We start from the raw sequence: 19,485 nt of genomic DNA, 5'->3' as shown, positions 1-19,485 counted from the left end.
TAAAACAGGCAAAACGCAGCTCTCCCACCACAGAGCCAACTAATTATCTTTCAGAACTCTTTTGAGAAGCAAATGTAGCTGTAAACGCTCAAGTGAAAAACATGTTAAATGCATTTGGGTCTAGACTTTGCCAAGAAAATAAGAGAGTCTAAGTGCACCAAATCCAAAGATCTTCCTAAAGCAGAATTTCAAATCAAGGTTCAAAAAAAAAAAGTTCAGCCTCAACGTTTCAGTGCATCTTGTCTTTAGAATTTGATGTCTGCACCATCCGCTGAGAGTGAATGCTGCTGTATAATCAAGACGCACACGTGTTATACGACGAGTACCACTAACCAAAAAGAACATGCTTTTCCCCTTAAAAGGGGAAATGTTGCAAACGTCATCCTAAGCTCACTATCCCAGCAGAAAACCCAAAACTGAGTGAGTCAAGGAGCAGAACATAAAGCAGAGGTGATTAGCAGGGACCCCAAAGCCATGGATGCAGGCAACATGTAGAACAGGCAAATGTGAGCGAGCAAGCGAGGGAAATCCAGGGCTGTCTGGACAATATATACAGATTTTTTTTCAAATGTAAATTTGAAAATGAATGCTGCTATTATGCCAGCAGCAGAAAGGGAAGCACAACGAGGCTGCTCGGCTTCCCCTTCAGCACAAGGCACACAGAGAGGGAAGGATGTGAAAGGCCAATTCTTCGCCGCTCCTCTATCAATTGCACTCAGTTCTATCCCCGTGACACAGTCGCACTGCAAAGACCACTGGGCAGTTAGTGGGCAAGATGCTGAGAAGACACTCCGAGGTCTTCTCAAGGAAGGCAGGGGAACTTGGCGGGCTTAAAAAAAAGACCTGGGGATACTAGTTTATTCTGCAAATGCTCACCCCTCCATATAACATTGTTTCTTCCCCAGATCTGATTCCTGTGATCTGGTAGAGTTTTCCTGTGCCCTTGTCTGGTCTTGTCAGGATATCCATTATGAAGTGCAAGGAATAAATACGTTCTTCAAGTGTTGCAGCCTACGCTTACAATCTGTCAAAATGTAGAGCTGTGGGGGAAGTTCTGCGGCTTTGACTTCGTGTATCCGTCACTAGCTATCACTCTTCCCGAAGACAGGACAGAAGTCAACAAGGAAACATAAAACTCTAAAAAGAAGTGGTGGGGCCCTTGCTCAGAGAACCTGGAACGTTAAGCAAGGTGTTAAGGGTGGATCCCTTCCTCCTCATCACTTCCAGGTAAAAGACACCAAAACTAAGCACTCAGATCTGAGAAATTAAAGTGCACCGCATAAAATGTAAAAGCTACTCATAAGTAAAACTTCATGCCCAGATCCATACAAGGTTAGCGTTGGGGAATAAATAGCATGTGTCCACAGACACGGACTCACTAAAACATTTTGTTGCACACATAAGAAATATCAGTGCTGGGTCCTTTAAATGCTCTGAGAATTCAGTGTCATACCATACCAAATGGTGATATTTCTTCATTCAGAGGATTTCACATGTTCATTCCCTTTAAGTCAATCAAATTAGTATTTATTGAGATCCATTGTAGGCATCTTTCTATGTTCTACTGGCAAGGTACATAGCATAAAGATGAATGTGGTTGGCATGCAGAAATACATACAAAAAATACATGTGAGAGTTAGTACAATTATCTATAGAAAAGGTATAATCCAAATGAATGACAAATTCAGAAACATCGAGAAAGCCAAGACTTAAATTATCTTCTAGGTTTTCCTCTTCTTCTTTGGGTGCCGATTCGGTAAGAAAGCACAAAATCTGTGATTTTTTGGAAATCTTAAATATTCAAAAAGAGACAGGTCAGATAACAGTCAGTTTTTAACTGTTTTACAGCTTCCATATGATTCGTCTAACCCAATTCTTTTAGAAACCGTGATATCTAATTGAGATAGAAAGAGACTTTTCATGAATACAAATTTATTTTACACCACAAGTTTATAACGATTACCTTTTAAAGTAAACAGGGCTCTTTTTTTTATTATTCATAAAGAGAATGGGGTGGCAGAGGATTGCGGATTGGTTACACCCTTCCTTAGCACTCAGCATCTGATTCATTTCTGTTTTGGAATTTTGAACACTGAGAAGAGTCTGATTCATACACCTCAGTGATGGAAAACAGTAACGTTTATAGCTCCTTTGAAATCTCAGGCTATTCTCCCAGCAAAGAGAGACAGCAGGAAGAAGCTGCACCACATAGTGCGAACCAAAACACAACCACCCATTAGCACAGATTGTGACATAACCACTGGTCTCAACCAGATACCATTGCCCATACTGCGTATGTAGGCTTCCTTTCATGACAACATTTAAACTCAAATCAAACCTTTGAAACTGTCCCAAGCCACAGAATGACCTAAGTTTAGTTCTCCGTTTGAAAGCTCTTCTGCCCCCAATGATCTGACTCATGTCAGATAATCAAGGCTGACATAACAGGAATGCTGTTGGTAAATCTAGGATTCCAACAGCGTATGCCACCGGCAGGTCTGCTGGCCCTTGCTTTCCTTCATTTCCTCCCAGTGTTCCTGCTCCTCCTCCCCACTGCTGTTCTGGCCCAGAGCGACCCAGCCGATCATCTCTTTACGCTTCATAGTGCGCCTGCTGTAAATGGAAATCATCAAGGTGACGTCCGAGAGCTGGAAGAGGGCCACCTGGAAGACAAAGGTCTCTTTATAGACAGGATTGGGTTGGCCACGACGAATGGACGTCTTGCAGCGGGACATCTCTTGACCCACACAGTTGAGGAGGAAGAGTTTTCCATATGTGTCTACAGGAAAAGAAGAGAAGAGAAGGATGAGAAACCATCAGCGCTTTGCACTGCACTGGCTAAGTTGTCATCTTTACATTGACTTCACATTTTTCCATGCCATGGTATTCTTCAGGCCTGGTCTTTGCTGCCGAACCACCACATCTTGCATAAATTACTAAGGAAAAGAATTGTTTATGTCTATTGCTACATACGACTCACAGTCTAGCATACTCGTGAAGCGCATTAGAACTTCTCTTTGTACAGAGTATGTATGGAGGTGCACAGGCCCATGTGCAATGGAAGCCATGTGAACTCAGAAAGAGTCTGGATTTATGTATTGGATGTGTGTTCTTTTCTCCATAGCCAAATTATTGTTTTATGTCTTGGCTGGAGTGTATCTTCTCTTCTTGCTCTCTGTACAGTCTACCCATTCTCTGGACCATCTCATGCTGGAACTATGGGCCACAAGCTTCACCCCTGCCCCCCTGTGTGTTCCACCAATTCCTTGATATCCCAGAGGCCATCCCCTTCCCCTAACCTCTGCCAGCACAGTTGAATTTGCCTAAAACTTTATCCAGAATCCTTGCTGACTCTGCCTCCACCAGCACCTCACTGACCCTACCTCAGCACTTACCATCACTGTGTGGTTTTTTGTCTGCAAACTGCCAGTCCCTCAAAGCAAAAGAGAGGGGTTGCCTTGCTTGGCACAAAACCCCCATGCCTGATCTAGTACAACATGGGGGCGTGACTTTCAACAACTATTTTATGATGAATATTCATGAACAGACAGAAAGTTAAACCTTTGTTTTCTTTCAAACTCATGTTTTCAAGCAAGAAACTCAAGTAAAACCACCCGTTTTAAGACCCTTATACTAAAAGACTATGAAGTGCTGACTAATTCCTATTTTCAGTTGCCAAAAGGAAAAGAAAGCATCCAAATTTTACCAACGTCATCTACTTTGGCTAAAATTTCTGAATGAATCATTATAAAGAAAATTATCCTCACAAATCTGTTATTAAAATCACTTCATTGATAATGTTTGGACCTTTAATAAAAGTTTTGCTTCGGAGCTGAGATGAAAGGATGGACCATGTAGAGACTGCCATATCCAGGGATCCACCCCATAATCAGCATCCAAACGCTGACACCATTGCATACACTAGCAAGATTTTATTGAAAGGACCCAGATGTAGCTGCTTCTACCTTAGATTCACAATGCCACAAAAAAATGTTTATGTGTTCCTAAGTTTCCTCTGTCTATTCTCTGTTCAGTGCAGGCAGAAGCCTTGAGTTTGCAGCTCACTTCCCCAGCTAACCACCAGTCAAACTGTTCAAAAGCGTAAACCCAGATCTCTGTAATTTCCTCTCAGCGCATTGTAAGGTAGGAAGCAAATTACAACCTACAGTTTTCTTTGTATGTTGATCTTTTTTTCTATTCCGGGTTGATGTGTTATTTTATGCACTTATCTGCTGAGAAACACAAGGTGTGAGGTTGCACTTCAGGTGTGAAAACACTTCTCTGTCTCAGAAACAGGGCTCTCCACTCCTCAAACTGTTCTCCGGAGAAGCTGTCAACAGACCCACAATGGGAATGAGCCTGTGCCTCTGCAGCTGTCCAGCAGCAGCAGGGGCCCTGTATGAAAGCTCACTGCAGGCATTGATCTGCTCAGGAGATCCTGCCAGTTAGAGCAGTGGGGATGGAGTCAATCTTTCAAACAAAGACTTGTTCATATTGCAAAGAAAATTCTGAACTTCGGCCTGTCTCAGGATAGATCTCTAATTATAAGAAAGGCCACTTACCATTAACATCACCACTATGTGACATAGGTACATGGCACCGAAAGACCATTTTATAAGCAATTCAACACAGGGTCACCAGACCAAAGGAAGAGACACTGTCCAGTTCAAAAAGGAAAGCTTTAGTCAATGTGTCTGGAAATTCCTGCCTATGAGAAACTGGCAGACACACAACGAGAGTCTTCTGGGGTCCCACAACTGACTCCAGTGAACTGGTAAGACTAATACCAGTGCACTAAATACAGAGTGCAGTTAGGCAAATACACAACTCAAATGAATCCTATTTTATTTCTATTTTATTTCTTTAGAAATTGATCACAGAAGTTATAAAACAACATTGAGCAAAAATTTATCTTATAAAGATTCAGAACTCTTTACAGTGTCTTTAGTAACTCAGACCCATCATCAAAGGCTTCAATGGGTCAGAATCCCTCAGCAGTTCAGTGGCTTGTCTCAACATTTGTCTCACGGAATAGGGAAAATGCCATGTACACTCTAACATTTTGGATGTTTAAAGAGAAGCATGCATCTACATTAGAAACAGAAATTGTGGTTAAAAGTCTTAAAATGGTCAATGAAGTGACTCTGGTAATATATTTTTATTTTACTTATAATAGTGCACAACCCCAATTTATCAAGACACAAAAGTATGTCATTTAGAGCATAGAAGGCATTTACCCCAAAGAAATGAAGTCATAGAAAAAGCCCATTCAAAATGTTTGCCCATTCACAACACAATAGTCTACAAACTACTGTAGAGTGAGCCTACAAGGATGCTGTACCAGTGAGCCTCCAGGGATTCTATACCAACTAATGCACAGTGAGCTGTCAGGGATGCTGTACCAACTAATGCAGTGTGCCTTCAAGGGATGTTCTACCAACTACTACAGAGTGAGCTTCCAGAACAGGGGCCTGTGTAATTCAAATATATAGGACATATCTCAAATGAAAAGGAGTTGGCCATTTAACTCTGTTCCTTTTTAGTATATTAATAAGTATATTAGTACTTATAAAGTATTTTAAATACATAGGAAATACAAACTAATATGACTTGTTCCCATTTGGGATCTTTAGCAATTTTCACATTTGCTACTGATATTTTCTGCATTTGTTTGCCTTTTAAGAAATAAGAATTTGAGTGTGATTGGCAAGGGCTCTGACTGACTGAACAGGTGAGGGAACCAACTTAGGTCGCATGTCCCTTGGAGACCAGTCTGTGCAGTTGAGTGTGCAGACTGCAGAGGCAACGCATCTGGGACAGGCCCTGTTTCAGGCCTTCATCTTCAGCCAGGAGGCAGGTCTGAATGCCAGACCTCTGTGCACCATCCCTGAAAGAGGAGAGCTTGCCTGCAGAGAGTTCTCTGATCACTGAGACTCAGAAGAGAGCTGGACTCCCAGGACTGCTGACAGAGGCTAACAGAATCACAGAAGGAACAAGCTCCAACTAGAGACAACTATAACAACTAACTCCAGAGATTACCAGATGGTGAAAGGCAAACGTAAGAATCTTACTAACAGAAACCAAGACCACTCACCATCATCAGAAACCATCACTCCCACCTCAGCCAATACTGGATACCCCAACACACATGAAAAGTAAGACTTGGATTTAAAATCATATGTCATGATGCTGGAAGAGGACATCAAGAAGGACATTAATAACTCATTTAAAGAAATACAGGAGAACTGTGCTAAAGAGGTAGAAGCCCTTAAAGAGGAAACACAAAAATCCCTTAAAGAATTACAGGAAAACACAACCAAACAGGGGATGGAGTTGAACAAAACCATCCAAGACCTAAAAGGGAAGTAGAAACAATAAAGAAAACCCAAAGTGAGACACCTCTGGAGATAGAAACCCTAGGAAAGAAATCAGGAACCATAGATGCAAGCAACAGCAACAGAATACAAGAGATGGAAGAGAGAATCTCGAGTGCAGAAGATTCCATAGAGAACATGGACACAAAAATCAAAGAAAATGCAAAATGCAAAAAACTCAAAACATCCAGGAAATCCAGAATACAATGAAAAGACCAAACCTACAGAAAATAGGAGTAGATAAGAATGAAGATTTTCAACTTAAAGGGCCAGCAAATATCTTCAACAAAATTATAGAAGAAAAATTCCCAAACCTAAAGAAAGAGATGCCCATGAACATACAAGAAGCCTACAGAACTCCAAATAGACAAGACCAGAAAAGAAATTCCTCCCAACACATAAAAATCAGAACAACAAAAGCAATAAATAAAGATAGAATATTAAAAGCAGTAAGTGAAAAAGGTCAAATAACATATAAAGGCAGGCCTATTAGAATTACACCAGACTTCTCACCAGAGACAATGAAAGCCAGAAGATCCTGGACAGATGTTATGCAGAACCTAAGAAAACACAAATGCCAACCCAGGCTACTATACCCAGCAAAACTCTCAATTACCATAGACGGAGAAACCAAAGTACTCCATGATAAAACCAAATTCTTACAATATCTTTCCACAAATCCAGAACTTCAAAGGATAATAAAGGGAAAACACTAAAACAAGGATGGAAATTACACCCTAGAAAAGCAAGAAAGTAATCCTTCAACAAACCTAAAAGAAGAGAGCTGTAAGAACAGAATCCCAACATTAACAACAAAAATGACAGGAAGCAACAATTTCTTTTCTTTAATTTCTCTTAATATCAATAGACTCAATTCTCCAATAAAAAGACATGGACTAATAGACTGGCTACACAAACAGGACCCAACATTTTGCTGCTTACAGGAAACCCACCTCAGGGAAAAAGACAGACACTACCTCAGAGTGAAAGGCTGGAAAACAATTTTCCAAGCAAATGGTCTGAAGAAACAAGCTGGAGTAGCCATTCTAATATCGAATAAAATTGACTTCCAACCCAAAGTTATCAAAAATGACAAGGAGGGGCACTTCATACTCATCAAAGGTAAAATCTACCAAGATGAACTCTCAATTCTGAATATCTATGCTCCAAATACAAGGGCAGCCACATTCATTAAAGGAACTTTAGGAAAGCTCAAAGCACACATTGTACCTCACACAATAATAGTGGGAGACTTCAACACCCCACTCTAACCAATGGACAGATCCTGGAAACAGAAACTAAACAGAAACACATGGACACTAACAGAAGTTATGAAACAAATGAATTTAATAGATATCTACAGAATACTTTATCCTAAAAAAAGGAAATACCTTCTTCTCAGCACCACATGTTAACTCCTCCAAAATTGACCATATAATTATTCACAAAACAGGCCTCCACAGATACAAAAATATTGAAATTATCGCCTGCATCATATATGATCACTACGGACTAAGACTGATCTTCAATAACAACATAAATAATAGAAAGCCAACATTCACCTGGAAACTGAACAACACTCTACTCAATGATTCCTTGGTCAAGGATGAAAGAAAGAAAGAAATTTAAAACTTTTTAGAGCTTAATGAAAATGACGTCACAACATACTCAAACTTATGGGACACAATGAAGGTAGTCCTAAGAGGAAAACTCATAGCCCTGAGTGCCTCCAAAAAGAAACTAGAGAGAGCATACACTAGCAGCCTGACAGCACACCTAGAAGCTCTAGAACTAAAGGAAGCAAATTCACCCAAGAGGAGTAGATGGCAGGAAATAATCAAACTCAGGGCTGAAATCAACCAAGTGGAAAAAAAAGAACTATTCAAAGAATCAACCAAACGAGGAGCTGGTTCTTTGCGAAAATCAACAAGATAGATAAACCCTTAGCCAGACTAACTAGAGGGCACAGGTACAGTATCCTAATTAACAAAATCAGAAATGAAAAAGAAGACATAACAACAGAACCTAAGGAAATCCAAAACATCATCAGATCCTTCTACAAAAGGCTATACTCAACAAAACTAGAAAACCTGGATGAAATGGACAATTTCCTAGACAGACACCAGGTACCAAAGTTAAATCAGGATCATATTAACAATCTAAACAGTCCCATTTCCCCTAAAGAAATAGAAGCAGTCATTAATAGTCTCCCAACCCAAAAAAGCCCAGGACCAGATGGGTTTAGTGCAGAGTTCTATCAGACCTTCAAAGAAGACCTAATTCCAACTCTCCTCAAACTATTTCACAAAATAGGAACAGAAGATACTCTACTCAATTCATTCTATAAAGCCACAATTACTCTGATACCTGAACCACACAAAGATCCAACAAAGAAAGAGAACTTCAAACCAATTTCCCTTATGAATATTGATGCAAAAATACTCAATAAAATCCTTGCAAACCGAATCCAAGAACACATCAAAACAATCATCCATCATGACCAAGTAGACTTCATCCCACGGATGCAGGGATGGTTTAATATATGGAAATCCATCAACGTAATCCACTATATGAACAAACTCAAAGACAAAAACCACAAGATCATATCATTAGATGCTGAGAAAGCATTTGACAAAATCCAACACCCACTCATGATAAAAGTCTTGGAAAGATCAGGAATTCAAGGCCCATACCTAAACATGATAAAAGCAACATACAGCAAACCATTAGCCAACATCAAACAACATGGAGAGAAACTCGAAGCAATCCCACTAAAATCAGGGACTAGATAAGGCTGCCCACTGTCTCCCTACCTATTCAATATAGTACTTGAAGTCCTAGCCAGAGCAATTCGACAACAAAAGGAGATCACTGGGATACAAATTGGAAAGGAAGAAGTCAAAATATCACTATTTGCATATGATATGATAGTATATATAAGTGACCCCGAAAATCCCACCAGAGAACTCCTAAACTTGATAAACAGCTTCTGTGCAACAGCTGGATATAAAATTAACTCAAACAAATCAATGTCCTTTTTCTACACAAAGGATAAACGGACGGAGAAAGAAATTAGGGAAACAACACCTTCTCAATAGTCACAAATAATATAAAATACCTTGGTGTGACTCTAACTAAGGAAATGAAAGATCTGTATGAAAAGAACTTCAAGTCTCTGAAGAAAGAAATTGAAGAAGATCTCAGAAGATGGAAAGATTTCCCATGCTCATGGATTGGCAGGATTAATATAGTCAAAATGGCTGTCCTGCCGAAAGTAATCTACAGATTCAATGCAATCCCCATCAAAATTCCAACTCAATTCTTCACTGAATTAGGAAGGGCAATTTGCAAATTCATCTGGAATACAAAGAAACTAGGATAGCAAAAACTATTCTCAACAATAATAGAACCTCTGGTGGAATCACCATGCCTGACATTAAGCTGTACTACAGAGCAATTGTGATAAATACTGCATGGTACTGGTACAGGTAGATCATGGTATAGACTTGAAGACCCAGAAATGAATCCACACACCTATACTCTCTTGATCTTTGACAAGGAAGCTAAAAACATCCAGTGGAAAAAAGACAGCATTTTCAAATAATTGTGCTGGCACAACTGGCAGTTATCATGTAGAAGAATGCAAATTGATCCATTCTTATCTCCTTGTACAAAGTTCAAGTCTAAGTGGATCAAAGACCTCCACATAAAACCAGAGACACTGAAATTAATAAAGGAGAAAGTGGGGAAAAGCCTCAAAGATATGGGCACAGGGGGAAAATTCCTAAACAGAACAGCAATGGCTTGTGCTGTAAGATCAAGAATTGACAAATGAGACCTCATAAAATTGCAAAACTTCTGTAAGGCAAAAGACACTGTCAATAAGACAAAAAGGCCACCAACAGATCGGGAAGGGATTTTTACCAATCCTAGATCTGATAGGGGACTAATATCCAATATAACTATATATATATCAAGAAGCTGGACTCCAGAAATTCAAATAACCCCATTAAAATGGGATACAGAGCTAAACAAAGAATTCTCAACTGAGTAATACTGAATGGCTGAGAAGTGCCTGAAAAATGTTCAACATCCTTGATCATCAGGGAAATGCAAATCAAAACAATCTTGAGATTCCACCTCACACCAGCCAGAATGGCTAAGATCAAAAATTCAGGTGACAGCAGATGCTGGCAAGGATGTGGAGAAAGAGGAACACTCTTCTATTGCTGGTGGAATTGCAAGCTTGTACAACCAGTCTAGAAGTCAGTCTGGCAGTTCCTCAGAAAACTGGACATAGTACTACTGGAATATCCAGCAATACCTCTACTGGGCATATACCCATAAGATGTTCCATCTGGTAATAAGAACACATGCTCCACTATGTTCATAGCAGCCTTATTTATAATAGCCAGAAGCTGGAAAGAACCCAAATGTCCTTTAATAGAGGAATGGATACAAAAAATGTGGTACTTTTACACAATGGAGTACTACTCAGCTATTAAAAACAGTGAGTTTATGAAATTCTTGTGCAAATGGATGTATCTGGAGGATATCATCCTGAGTGAGGTAACCCAATCACAAAAGAAGTCACTTGATATGCACTCACTAATAAGTGGATATTAGCCCAGAAACTTAGAATACCCAGGATACAATTTGCAAAACACAAAAAAATCAAGAAGAGGGAAGATCAATGGGTGGATACTTCATTCCTCCTTAGAATATGGAACAAAATACCCATGAAAGGAGTTATAGAGACAAAGTTTGGAACTAAGATGAAAGAATGGGCTATCCAGAGACTACCCCACCTGGGGATCCATCCCATAATCAGCCACCAAACCCAGACACTATTGCATATCCCAGCAAGATTTTGCTGAAGGGACTCTGATATAGCTTCTTGTATGAGGCTATGCCAGTGCCTGGCAAATACAGAAGTGGATGCTCACACTCATCTATATGATGAAACACAGGAGCCCCAATGGAGAAGCTAGATAAAGCACCCAAGGAGCTGAAGGTGTCTGCAACCCTATAGGTGGAACAATGATATGAACTAACCAGTACCCCCAGAGCTCATATCTCTAGCTGCATATGTGGCAGAAGATGGCCTAGTTGGCCATCATTGGGAAGAGAGACTCCTTGGTCATGCAAACTTCATATGCCCCAGTACAGAGGAATGCCAGGGCCAAGAAGTGGGAGTGGGTGGGTAGGGGAGCAGGGTGGGGGGAGGGTATAGGGAACTTTTGGAATAGCATTTGAAATGTAAATAAAGAAAATATCTAATAAAAAAAAGTAAACAAGAACTTGGGTGTAATGGTTCACATCTGTAATTCCAGCACATGAGAAGCCAAGACAGAAGGTTTGTTATGCGATTGAAGCTACCTGGGCTTACATAGCCTCGACTTACTAAGCTATATAGTAATACTGTCTCAAAACAAACCAAGTAGCCATATTGACAATTCTTATTTTTTTTTAAGGTACTGTTTTCTGGTTTTTGTTTTTTGTTTTTGTTGTTGTTGTTGTTGTTGTTGTTTTGTTTTGTTTCCGTTTTTTTTTAATTTTTAAGGCTTTTTTTCATTTCATTTTTATATTAGATATTTTCTTCATTTACATTTCAAATGCTATCCCAAAAGTTCCCTATACCCTCTCCCCACCCTGCTCTCAACCCATCCACTCCTGCTTCCTGGCCCTGGCATTCCCCTGTATTGAGGCATATGATCTTAGCAAGACCCAGGGCCTCTCCTCCCATTGATGGCTGACTATGCCATCCTCTGCTACATATTGACAATTCTTAAGCCTCCCTCTTTGGCACGTTCACGTTCTAAAGTTATAGTTTATCACTTCCATGGATGTTTATAGATCTTTACCACATGTAAACAAAAGAAATAAAAAACATATTTAAGGTGTTTTTGTACAATAATATATTTATCACTCTGGTGTATATCTTCCTAAATCTTTTTTTTCCCTTTTAGTAGCCATGCAGCAGTTTAATGATGAAAATATATCAGTATTTTATCATATTGCAGAAACACGTTGTCAACCAAAAGCACACAAACACCTTCAAAGGAAAACCTGTAAATGGTTATGGCAAACAATTTCAGTGGAGAGCACTAGCTTAGCCAAGTGCTCTCCTGACCTCGCATTTCCATATGCTACACTTTGAATATGTGTTATAATAGAACATACTTTGGAGAGATGCCTCATATAGTTGGGGAACAAAAATATAATTAGCATATAACATAGTCAGTGATCACCAGCACCTAGATAAATATAATTTTTCACTCAACATTAAATTTTTAAATAGTATCTCTATATGGTTGAGACAGACAGACAAATACATTTGTTTTCCGTATGTCCTGTTCTGATGTATTAATGAATGCCAGCTTGTTTACCCATTTTTGTAAAGGACATTTGTTTGTAACAGCCAAGAAACACAAAGGCATTAGTAACTGTTTTTCTGTGTACTCTACTGGTAGTCAACAGTCTCTCCCAGAGATGTGAGTGGATGTTTGTGTTTTTTAAAATTCTAGATAGGAAATCTTTTTGCTACTTGTATTTACTGACAATATTTTCTCCCTGTCAGTGGCTTTCCTTCTTGCTGTATTTAAAGTGACTTTCATAGTATTTCAAAATTTATTTTGAAGTTTATTAATGTCTTTCTTCTTAGGGAATTCTTCATTATTTATTTAGTTTTACCACTAAAACACCCTACCCAAAGTCTTTACTCTCTTCTAGTTTCCTCTGTAAGTTCTAATTTTTTCTTTTGATATTTAATCTGGCTAAAATTAATATTTTGGTAGGAGACAAGGAGCTAACTATTTTTTTTCTATATGAGAAAGCGTATTCAGTATATTATCCAGTATATAACCCATGGCCATGTCTAGTCGTTCTTCAGGGTTCATGCTTGATAATATTTATTATCATCTTCTTAAAATATGTCTTGCTGCTTTGGGTAATCTCTATGTCATGTTTAAAATGTGCTTTTATGCTTTATGTAGAATGATCCCTATTCATCTTTAAAATGTGATTTTTTTTTAGTTTAAAGTTTTAGCTTATTTTAATTATTTAATTGCACATGAATTTCAAAATCATCCTGTCAAGTTAAAAAAATATATGTATGGTTAGAGGACAAAGAGGTGGCTCAGTAGATGCAGGTGCTTGCTACCAATCCTGACATGATTTTAATTTCCCAAAACCCACATGGTGAAGGAGGGAACAAATTCCCTCAAGTTATACTCTATACATGACCCTACACATACACACACACACACACACACACACACACACACACACAGTTAAAATATAATGTAAGAATTTTAAAAACTGTTGGAATTTGTACTAGAGCTATACTGTAAATATAAACTAATATAGGAAAAGCTGATGCTTACAGCATATAGAATTCTTTGTCAATGAACATAGTATATCTATCAACTTACCCACTTAGTTTCCTTCTGTTATTTATTTTTTTCCAAAATGTTTTACCATTCCTTTCGTAATCTTCCCACTTGCCATGATTGAAGTTATTCTCTGCTATCTTACATGATGTATTTCTATTAGAATACTAATACTCTAAAAACTTAATTTGTTAATTTTTACTGATGTACTTGAATACAATTCTAAATGAGTACAAATCTGTAGAGAATCTTGTGATTTAATGCAGACAATCAGATTTTCTATATATAATGTTAGTTTCATTTATTCCTTTCAAGTTTTACCTATTTTGTTGCTATGCCTTATGCTATTAAGCTGCCTGGAATGTTACTGTCAAGAAAGTTCTCTCTGGACCACATATTACTAGGTGCATATCTTTCTAAGATTTCTCCTGTACCAAAGACACTTAAAGTCCTAAAACTAAATTCCCCTAAATTTCTTGCCAGTTAAATCCCAGTTAGATTCCAGTAGTGAATGCTACCCACAAAAGGTCACCAAGTAGAAGAAAATGGAAAATATAATCATTTGTAGTTGACACAGGAGACTCATTGTGTTTTGGATTTCCTGGATGTTTTGGGTTAGGAGCTTTTTGCCTTTTGCTTTTTCTCTGATTGTTGGGTCAATGTTTTCTATGGTATCTTCTGCACCCAAGGTTCTCTCTTCTATCTCTTGTATTCTGTCGGTGATCCTTGCATCTATGACTCCTGATCTCTTTCCTAGGTTTTTTAACTCCAGGGTTGTCTCCCTTTATGATTTCTTTATTGTTTCTGATTCCATTTTTAGATCTTGGATGGCTTTGTTCATTTCCTTCGCCTGTTTGATTGTGTTTTCCTGTAATTCTTTAAGGGATTTTTATGTTTCCTCTTTAAGGACTTCTACCTGTTTACCTGTGTTCTCTTGTATCTCTTTAAGGGAGTTATTTATGTCCTTTTTAAAGTCCTCTATCATCATTGTGAGTAGTGATTTTAGATTTGAGTCTTGCTTTTCCAATGTGATGGTGTATCCAGGACTTGCTATGTTGGGAGAATTGGGTTCTGATGATGTCAAGTAACCTTGATTTCTGTTACTTATATTCTTATGCTTGCCTCAACTCCCTTCTTAATATCACTAGTGCTACCTCTCCTCGCTATATCTGACTGGAGCTTGTCCTTCCTGTGATCCTGGTTGTGTTAGAACTCCTCATAGTCTGGCTACAGCCTTAATTTGATATTCACCATATATCAGTATTCACCTGCCAACCTTTAATAGACCCTTGCTTCACAAATACTTTAAAAATTTACCTTTTTCTGTTTAGAGTTGTAAAGCAACTTGATTTTCAAATACTGAAAGGTGTGAATTTTTATACTTTCTTTCTATTGCTTGTAACATGGGTCAGTTACACATTAGTCAGTTCTTACGTGAATCTGTTCTTTTCCAAGGCTTTCTTGTTTCTCTTATTCCCTAAATTAAGCCAAGCACACCAAAGCACACACTTCTAAATTCTGGAGTTTTCAGGATCTCTTTCCCTAGAGCCACATGTTGGGTGGGCATGTCTCTCCCCTTCTAAGATACAATATGGCAGTTTTACCCTCTTGGGACATGTATTACCACACTCCATTTTTCTGTCTTCTGATCCTACCTTCTTCATGAATTGGCCCTGACTTCTAAGCTAATTCTAATGCTTGCTTTTTGTGAAGGCAGCATTCCAATTAAGATTGTGGGTTACTGTGTCAGTCAGATTTTTGTCTAGAAAACAGAGAATTATCTAAGTGCAGTATATCAAAGGATGCTTATTATTAAGATAAGGCATGAGAAGGCTGGAAGATAATTATCAGGAAAATTGTTTTTAGGCACCTGAAACATAGATATCTTGGGACTGTTCTGTGAACAAATATAAACTGTTTATCAGGAATTCTGAACACAATGGACAAGACTCTCCTGTGTCAACTACAAATGATTATATTTTCCCATAACCTCTAAAGAAATAGAAGCAGCCATTAATAGTCTCCCAACTAACAAAAGCCCAGGACCAGATGGGTTTAGTGGAGAATTCTATCAGATTTTTAAAGAAGACCTAATACCAATACTCTTCAAACTAGTCCACAAAATAGAAACAGAGGGAACACTACCCAATTTGTTCTATGAAGTCACAATTACACTTATACATAAACCACACAAAAATCAAACACAGAAAGAGAACTTCAGACCAATCTCTCTTGTGAATATTGATGCAAAATACTCAATAAAATTCTTGACAACTGAATCCAAGAACACATCATACTGATCATTCACCATCATCAATTAGGCTTCATCCCAGGGATGCACGGATGCTTCAATATATGGAAATTCATAAAGATAATCCACTACAGAAACAAATTCAAAGAAAAAAACCACAGGATCATTTTATTAGATGATGAAAAAGCATTTGACAAAATTCAGCATCCCTTCATTTTAAAAGTCTTAGAAAGATCAGGAATTCAAGACTCATACCTAAGCATAGTGAAAGCAATATACAACAAACCAGGAGCCATCATCAAACTAAATGGAGAGAAACTTGAAGCAATCCCACTAAATCAGAGACTAGACAAGGCTACCCACTCTCTCCCAATCTATTCAATATAGTACTTGAAATTCTAGCCAGAGCAATTAGACAACAAAAGGAGGTCAAAGGGATACAAATTGGAAAGAAAGAAGTTAAAATATCACTATTTGCAGATGATATGATAGTATACTTAAGTGACCCCAAAAATTCCACCAGAGAACTCCTAAAGCTGATAAACAACTTCAGCAAAGTGGCTGGATATAAAATTAACTCAAACAAATCAGTAGCCTTCCTCTACTCAAAGGATAAACAGGCTGAGAAAGAAATTAGGGAAACAACACCCTTCACAACAGTCTGAAATAATATTACATACCTTGGTATGACTAACCAAGCAAGTGACAGATCTGTATGACAAGAACTTCAAGTCTCTGAAGAAAGAAATTGAAGAAGATCTCAGAAGATGGAAAGATCTCTCATGCTCATGGATTGGCAGGATTAATCTAGTAAAAATCACCATCTTGCCGAAAGCAATCTACAGATTCAATGAAATCCTCATCAAAATTCCAAATAAATTCTTCCTAGAGTTAGAAAGAGCAATTCGCAAATTCATTTGGAAAAACAAAAAACCTAGGATAGCAAAAACTAGAACTTCTGGGGGAATCACCATCCCTGACCTCAAGCTGTATTACAGAGCAATGGTGATAAAAACCACATGGTATTGGTACAGAGACAGGCAGGAAGATCAATGGAACAGAATTGATGACCCAGAAATGAACCCACACACCTATGGTCACTTGATATTTGACAAAGGAGCTAAAACCATCCAGTGGAAAAAAGACAGCCTTTTTAACAAATGGTGATGGTTCAACTGTTGGTCAGGATGTAGAAAAATGCAAATTAACCCATTCTTATCTCCTTGTACAAAGCTCAAGTCCAAGTGGATCAAGGACCTTCATATAAAACCAGATACACTGAAACTTATAGAGGAGAAAGTGAGGAAGAACCTCGAGCACATGCGCACAGGGGGAAAATTCCTGAACAGAACACCAATGGCTTATGCTCAAGATCAAGATCAAGAATTGACAAATGGAAACTCATAAAATTGCAAAGTTTCTGTAAAGCCAAGTGACTAAGTTCTTAACAGTGGCATATGAGCAGCACTGTTCTCTTCAGTCATATATATATATAGCCAGCCATTCCCATTCAAATACAATCTCTTGCACCGTCTCTCCCGCACGCCCCAGAGAAATATGTACTTCTGCCTCATTAAATAAAAAAAGTCTATGGTCCTTAGAGCTTAAAGGGAAATCATCTGACCCCCATTTAGACTGTGGAGGAAAGACACTTAGCATGTTAAGGTGCTGAGACTGTAAGGTTCATCCATTAAAGCATCATAGGTTAATCTATAATAACATATCTTATACATCTTGTGGGTTATTTTATTCATTGATAAATTGTGCATTTCATCAAATGCTTATGTTAAGATCTATTCATATAATCATATTTTTCCAAAACTGTAAAAAAAAATCTATTTGCTTCTGGTGTAATCAGTCGTGCTTTCCCATGAATGAGTTAATTTCCTCACCTTCTGTATCATGAAGCTAGATGAGAAAAGAGTGGGGCTGGAGAATGCAGATGGATGGCATAGAGAGGCACATAGGAATATAAGCTTATAGCCTTTTATGTGCTAATTTTATCCTTGTGTATTTATTGTGATTTGTGCTACTTACTTTATATCTTCTAGACCTGTAAAATTATTCATCCATTTTATATCCAGTTAACTGAGTTTTATTTATTCTCATAATTCTATATAGAGGGGTTTATCATGCACCATGATTTGTTATCTAAAATGAATAGTTCTACTTTCCCATTTTCCTAAATTTTAAAACCTTAATACACTTTTAGAGAATATTTCTAGGTTTATAAAAGGAAACTTTGTCAGAAGGCCAAGAAGATCTCCATGTATTTCCTGATTCTACATGCATTGGCTTCCAAAGGTCTCTATGTTGATTATTGTCTTTTAAAACATGACATCAGTTTAAACAGCCAATTCTTGTACGACCTATTAATCCAGCTTTATAATACCCTCTAATATCTTTGTAACATTTTATCAGTATTTAGGAGATTTAAAAAAAATAATTCTGAGGACAAAGAATAATTCTCACCATACCGGATATCATTATGCTTTAAGATCATAGTAAGAACAACTGCGGGGCACACAGAGCCAGCATGGAATAGAGGGTCCTGCTATAAGCCCATGCAGCACAGCCACAGCCAGACTGCTGACAAAGATGCCAAACACATACTGTAGAAAACCTGGGTCTTTCTGACAAATAGTACTGGAAAAGCTGGAAATCTCCATCGGCGGAAGAATGAAGCTAGATCCTTATCTTTCACTTTGTACAAAAATCAATTTGACATAGATCAAAGACTTTAATGTAAGACTCTGCACATGCTTGGGGAACACATGGCAAGATACAGTTTCAGGTAGACTTTCATAAAAAGGACTTTAATAGCCCAGGAAAGAAAGCCAAGAGCTGACAAATGAGATTCCATAAAATCACATCGCTTTTGTACAGCAAAGGCAACAGCCAGATGAAGAGGCAGACTTCAGAATGGAAGAAAATCATTACTAGCTACATGTCTGACAGAGGAGTAACTAAAATACCCAAAGAACTCAATGAAATAGAGAGAAACCAAACAACCCAATCAATAAGTGAGCTAATGGAATGAGCAGGCAGTGCTCAAAAGACGAAGTACAAATGACAGATAGGCACATTAAAAATGTTCAACATATTTAGCCATCAGGAAAATGCAAATTAAAACTATATTGAGACTGCATGTTACCTCATTCAGATTGGCTGTCATTGAGAAAACAGACAATAGATGCTAGAGAGACTGTGGGGTGTGGTGGGGGAGAGAGCAGAACCTCTATATACTGCTGGCGGGATGCAAACTGGAACAGCAATTATGGGAATCAGTATGGACACTACAAATAGTCTGTCCATACAACCCAGGCATATGGTTGAAGGGGTTGGATTCAGTTAGCCACAGAAACACTTGCATACCACATTTACTGCGAAACTGTTCACAAGGGCTGAAGTAAGGGAAAAAAGTTATCTATAAATAGTGGATTTTATACCACCATAAAGAATGAAATTA

At 38.2% G+C, this 19,485-nt stretch overlaps 1 protein-coding gene across 11 annotated transcripts in view; it reads right to left on the bottom strand.

The window, feature by feature from the left end:
- Positions 1 to 1,500: 1,500 nt before the first annotated feature.
- Syt16 (synaptotagmin XVI) overlaps positions 1,501 to 19,485 on the bottom strand; it is a 270,293-nt gene continuing 252,308 nt past the window's right edge. For 10 of the 11 annotated variants that reach the window (XM_006515838.4, XM_030246702.1, XM_030246704.1 and 7 more), the window contains one exon: positions 1,501 to 2,779. In XM_006515838.4, coding sequence (XP_006515901.1) covers positions 2,466 to 2,779 — 314 coding nt within the window. In that variant the 3' untranslated portion in view covers positions 1,501 to 2,465. The remainder of the gene's footprint in view (positions 2,780 to 19,485) is intronic. The other variant, NM_001364285.1, reaches the window with a different exon arrangement.

The sequence above is a fragment of the Mus musculus genome, chromosome 12 (genome assembly GCF_000001635.26).
Source record: "Mus musculus strain C57BL/6J chromosome 12, GRCm38.p6 C57BL/6J".
Classification (NCBI taxonomy): Eukaryota; Metazoa; Chordata; class Mammalia; order Rodentia; family Muridae; genus Mus; species Mus musculus.
The sequence above is the reverse complement of the archived record's forward strand: the minus strand, read 5'-3'. Positions and strand labels throughout refer to the sequence as shown.